The following is a 6222-nucleotide window of genomic DNA, read 5'->3' on the forward strand; positions in this document are numbered from 1 at the left end:
TGTTCTCGGATGGGCTTATGTCTATCATATGTTCAGGAGCTCTCAGAGGCAGCAGGGAGGGTCTGGTCCACTGGGACTGGGGTTACAGCTAAGTCTCCAGAATGGTGTTGGAAACTAAACCCAACCAACAAACCATCTCTCCAGCCCTAAGTTCCCCCATCTTTAAATGAAGAGGAGCCCAGCCAAGCTGAGGAGGGAGAAAGAGCTGACGTGGGAAGCCTGGATTTTAGGCACTTCTGTCTGGCCGGTTGGATGGCACAGGGACTCATACAAGATACAGAGCAGACCCAACTCCAACCCTCACTCACTGGGCCCTTCCATGTGTACATGACCCAACTCCAACCCTCACTCACTGGGACCTTCCATGTGTACATGACCCAACTCCAACCCTCACTCACTGGGACCTTCCATGTGTACATGACACAGACACTCACCTACTGGCATCAGCTCCATGACCAGCTTCGGGTAGGCAATGTTGGAGCAGCCGATCTCAGCCCCACAGGCTCGCAGACACTCGGATGGTACCACACAGCCCACATCATCTGTGAGAAATTATACCTGTGTCACACACAAACACACCATACTAGCCTGCGCTGTCTTGGTGGCCTCTCTGACTCTTTGCCTCAGTTTCCCAGAGCTAGTTCCTAGGACTCTAACCCCTGGTTACTGTCCCTCCTGCTGGTCCTCACCATGCTTCCTGTTCTCAGCTCCAAGCCAGGGGTTCCTGGTGCTATGTCTTACCTGTGACCCTGTGCTGGTGCTTGGTGCCTCTACAACTACCATCTATCACCAGTATCTTAAAGTGGGAAGTAGAGGCAGGAGAGGGAACGCCTACACATTACAGGGAAGCACACCACCCACAGCTTCTGTCTAGTACCTCAGCTCCTAGGACCATTTTACCTGTTTGTGCTTTTTTTGTACACACCCTATGCTTGAATGCCTCCCTGTCTCTGCAGACACAGGCTCTCCTCCCTGTGTGCCACTGTCCTATTAACACCCATGGCCACCTTTGTTTATCCTCTGCTCCACCTCTGAGGCTCCTGACGGCCTCCCACCTGTCCACCTGCCTAGAGCTCCTGAGGCCCAAGATCAGTTCCTCCAGTTTGTTTACTATGCCTCCCTCACTAGAGCGGGAGCACCCCAAGGGCATACACCAGTTTGAATCATCTCAAGTTCCAGGCTTCGCCCAGGCCAGGGCTGGGCCCAGAGGAGACAGTCTGAACTTTTGCTGAATGAAAGAATGAGTAAGTGAGAGGAGGGAGGAGGGAGGAACGACTTAGGAGGAAAAGGGAGAGAGGTTCTCAGGATGAGCCCCACACAGATCAGGTATTCTCTCCCACCTCCTAACCTAGGGAGTTTTACAGCACTGAAGAAGAAACAGTTTCCTGAGACACATAGTCCCAGAAGAGAGCCTGGAACTCTGTGGAAGGCTCCTGAGACCTCATGGGCCTGGGACTCATACATAGACAAGATTTGCATCTTGGCCCAGCCCTGCTGGTTCTGCCACTGGAGAACCCAACCCTATTGGGAGGAAGAAACAGCATCCCAGCACATAATGACTCTTAAAGCCAGGTAAGGGGATCCCCCAAGTTCACTGTGTCTGACTCAGACTCCACATGAGCCCTTCCTCTGGATACTTGGGGCTGGACAGCCGTAGAGGTTAATAGATTCCCAGAGTGGTACCTCTAGTCACTTGGAGCCAGCAAGTATTCTGGCTTCTGTAGCCAGGGGGCTCTTGCAGACTGTCACTTTACCAGGTCCTCTGTCCGTCCTGCAAAGTGCCATACCAGAGCTGGGGACTCCTTTTCCTAATCCTCCTTTCCTATGGTCAATGCCAAGTCCAGCTTGGTTCCGGGGTACAGGATGTTATCTCTTTGCTGCTCTTTCTGTCTACCAGTCTCCCCATAACTTGTCCTGAGCATCATCCTGGGAGGGTTCCCTGTAAGCTTCCATTATTCTCAACCCCAATTTTAATAATTGTTCTTAAATGCTTTAGTCCCTTCTAGCCCACCACCCACCAGAGGTGGTGGAAAAGAAAGGTTATTAGGATACAGGGGCAGTGGACCTGTTTAGAAATTGTTTTTTTTTTTTGTTTTTTTTTTTTGTTTTTTTTTTGTTGGAACCAATCCCATCTGCATTATCAGGAAATTGGCATTTCAGTTCACTGGAACCATCAGCAGCAGCTTGATCCACTTGCAAACGCCACATGAATATACCAGCAGTCCAGTTTGGTAGAGTTGGGAGAGCAAACACACATCAGCAGCAATGGCACAACCTAGCAGAGACAGCCAGGCCTCAGCAAAATCGGCATGAGACAGCAAGAGGAACCAGGATCACCAGGGATACCAGAAGAAGTTCTTTACTGTGTCTCTCTCAATGAAGCGAAGATCAGCAAAGACTCAAGACCAAGAAGCACTGCAAAGCTACCTATGCGAGCAAGCCAAGCTCCCCATCATTGTCCACTAGGTCCTATTTGTACACCTTTCAAACACCACATATTCTCCATGGGTCTTGCCTCACAATGTGTCTTGCCTTAGCATGTGAGTCTGTCTTAGCCAAACTTCGAGTCTATATCAGTTTACATCACTCTGCCAATCAGTCCAAGTCCTTGGAAGCAGCAAGAAGCCACCAGCACACCACCGGAAGTGTTCTGGTGAGTTTCTCTCTATGGAGTCCCAACAAACAATAAACCAATAAACAATGGTAAGGCATAACAATGCCATCCAGCATTCTCCACTGTCTGTTGGGTCCTTCTTAAACAACATGTGTTCTCTCACATGTTTGCTTTAACAAAACATTCTTTCACCTGTGTCCACTTCCACGAGAACTCTTTCACGTGTCTGCCTCAGCAAAACACCATCCAGCATAAATGACTTTCCAAAGAAGCCATTAGTTTCTACTTCATTACTCCATACTCCACAGGGAGTCACAAGGATGGAACTGTGCCAACCCTTGACCCTTTGACCACCTTCATTCCCCAACAGCAGGTGGCACCCAGTCCTCTAGGGACATCTCTGAGCCTCTGCATCTACTATTCTCCTTCCTTGGATCACCCTTCTCTCCTCATAAACCCAAGGAATTTAAACTCATTCCTTTGAACTCGCAGATGTTTGGCTTCTCCAGTGCCCTCCTCAGCACCAACACCCTTACAACTTCTGTCAGCCTGGCTCCCCATCACACTAAGGCTATGAGGTCCTGAGAGAATTCTGACATGACAGCCAACACATGGCAAATGCTGCCCAAGTTTGTTGACCAACCGAATGACCCTCTCCTAGGGGAGCTGACAGATGCATAGCCTTAAAGGGAAATCAAGATGCTTTCGACATTCCATCTAGTACATTTTGGCCCATCTTGAGGAGGAGCCTGCCCAGTTGCTGTTTGGCTAGTAGGTGCTGGGAAAAGGCACATGGGTTTCAGCTGGAAACTGGTTTTCCCAGACCCTTGCTGTGTGGTGCTGACTAATTCTTTAATGTCTCCAAGGCCGTTTCCTCCCGGGTATGACAAAAACGTAACCTCAACTATCAAATCTTCTGTAAACTCAGCTCAAAACTGATCACAGATTGGAATATTGACAACAGATCAAACTCTCGGGGCTAGAACAAAAGTTCTTTGACACTATTCGGAAAGCATGCTCTGTGGCGGGTAAAACTGGTGAAGTGACATCACAACGCACAACCTCTGATCAGTGCCATGAGACACACTGCTGACTGGGAGAGACCACACACCCTCCACATGCCAAAGACTCTGTATCTACAATACACCAAGAGTGCTAGAGGCTCATCAACAGAAAGGAAGCCATCAAGAATGGATGGGCAAAGCTACAAACAGACCCTCACTGAAGAGGACATACAGAGGGCGGGCAGACACACCTGAGATGCTAGAATCGGATGAGCAGGAGGAACCTCAACGGAGAAAATGTCTCCATATGATCAGGCTGTAGACAGCCTGCAGGGCATTTTCTTAAACAGTGACTGATTTGGGTGGTGCCAGCCCTGGGCTGGTGGTCTTGGGTCTCTAAGAGAGTAGACTGAGAAAGCCATGTGGAGTAAGTCAGTAAGTAGTATCCCTACGGCCTCTGGGTTCCTGCCTTGAGTTCCTACCTTGACTGTTACCTGGAAGTATAAGGAAGACAAACCCTTCCCTTTCCAAATTGCTATTTGCTCATGGTGTTTCATCAGCACAATAGAAAGCATAACTAGGACAACAAGAGCCACCAGGAGTACAGTTTATAGCACAATAAGACACTGCAGTACAGAGTGCTTGTCTACCATAGGAAAGGCTAGGCTCCATCCCTCAGACTGCAAAGTAAGCAAGCAGATAACCACAACAGTATCCTATACAATGAGCAGGTGTTAGCCATATGGAAGACATTGTGGGTGGGGCTAGAAGACGGCCCAGAGCTCCTGACTGCACTCTGGAAATTTGCTAATGATACTGCCATTTCCACAGGATTAGAAGATAGAAAATGGCCTCCAGGGTTGGGGTGGGAACCTAGCTGCTTAGTTCTAATAAGTCAGGGCTCTACGGTGTCACAATTCTGCTAGTCCTGGTTGGCCTCGAGCCTGTAATTCTGTAATACTGCCAGCATTCCAAATCCTGGGATTACAGATGTGCACATCTGGATGGTAATAATTGTTAAACAAATCTATACATAATGACAAGGTCTTCCCAGCACACACACACACACGTGCACAGCTCTGTGGATGGCTTAAATTATTTTCTGGCCAAACAGTCACAGCAGTTGAAACTAGGGAAAACTGGCTAAAGGTACTAATAGCTTCTCCATTCCTCTTTACAGCTTCTTCTGACTTGACCAAGAGAGGGCCAGGCTCCTTAATAAAGCCAAGAACTATGCAGTGTTAGAACAAGAGGATAAACTGAGGGCCAGCACATTTTTGCTGGGGGTCGAAGACTCACTGCTCCTTGGAAATGGGAGGTAAGGAGGCGGGCAAGTGTGCCAAGCAAGAGCAGGTGTGGAACCACAGTGTGCACATGGCGGAAGGCAAGATGTGGATGAGGACTTAGGGGTAAAGGGTTTGGGCCTGGGATTAATGATGAGGAACTCACGGATGCTAACTAGGCTTCGAAGGCAGTGGCTACCAGACAAGGAGGCCTCACAGGAAAATGGACAGCGAGGACATGTGTGTGGGGGGTGGTACAAGGATGCCATAAGCCAATCCTCAGTAGGTCAAGGTCAGGGTCGACTGGGACTCAAACCAACTCCCTCCTGGCCCAGAGATGGTAGGTGGGCTAGAAAGACGAGGGCAGTATTGGCCTCGTGTCCTGAAACAAGAAGCTTCAGGAAGGAGCCCTCTGTCTGCAGGGCTTAATGGGCTTTGCCGACCTGCACCTGACACCCTGCCCTCAGATGTAGACCCAACGCTCTTCATTACTGGGGGACAGCCAAGAGCTGGGTCTGAGCACAGCTTGCTCCTCTCCACCCTTCTCTGCCGCAGGGTTCAGGCATGTGAGGTGCACCAGGTTGTGAACCGTGGAATCCCAGCAGGCAGCTGGGCTCAGGACTCATCTGTATCTGCTCAGGGTACAATGAGAGCAAGAGTGTGGAGGCAGCTGGGGGTGGAGCCGGGCCTCGGCCCATGACCCAACCTTCCGTCTACAACTGGACAGCTGAGCATCCCACCTGCAATACAGAACTGGGCTAGAGATGGGCCAGGATCGTCTGGGGGCGGAGGAAAGCTTCTAAGAGGCTTGAGGCAGCAAATTGTCCAGCCTTGCACTGTCTGAGGGAGATGAATCAGTTTCCGGCCCCGCCCTCGGGGCCGCACGTGACCCTAGTGAAGGTGGAGGGTGGGCGGGCCCGCCCTTAGTCACCGGCGGTCCAGCTCGCCGCCACCCACCGACGCCTGTGGTTCCTCCGGTCGTCCTGTCTGCACGGCGCCACCTGCTCGGTAAGCAAGTCCCTCCTCCGGGTTTGCGAGCCCCACTTGGGCTTGCGTCCCGGCTCGTACTCCTGACCGGCCCCAGCTTCTTCCCAGGACTCCCGAGAACCTCAGGCGGATCCCAAGACGCGGAGGCGACCGCGGCCCTGGACGGCTCCGGCTCCGGCTCCCTCCCCACGCCCCACTCCGCCCCCATCACCCCGCCACGCCCCTTTCCTCCACCACGCCCCCGTCCGCCCTCTGACCCGGACCGAGGTCTTCTGTTGATTCCTTCAGGTGCCGTTCGCAGAGGCACCGAGGCCCCGGAGCCCTAGAGCGCGGC

General features: G+C 51.5%; 1 protein-coding gene across 3 annotated transcripts in view; it reads right to left on the reverse strand.

Moving 5' to 3' along the window:
• The window catches only part of SLC5A10 (solute carrier family 5 member 10), a gene marked incomplete at both ends in the record, with an annotated part of 43130 nt that overhangs the window by 4587 nt on the left and 32321 nt on the right, over window positions 1-6222 (reverse strand). For 2 of the 3 annotated variants that reach the window (XM_080922988.1, XM_080922987.1), the window contains one exon: window positions 435-542. The exons of the other annotated variant lie outside the window; for it this stretch is intronic. In XM_080922988.1, the coding sequence (XP_080779114.1) occupies window positions 435-542 (108 nt within the window). The remainder of the gene's footprint in view (window positions 1-434; window positions 543-6222) is intronic. 3 annotated transcript variants of the gene reach the window in all.

Source organism: Micromys minutus (genome assembly GCF_963924665.1).
Source record: "Micromys minutus genome assembly, chromosome: 10".
NCBI classification, from domain to species: domain Eukaryota; kingdom Metazoa; phylum Chordata; class Mammalia; order Rodentia; family Muridae; genus Micromys; species Micromys minutus.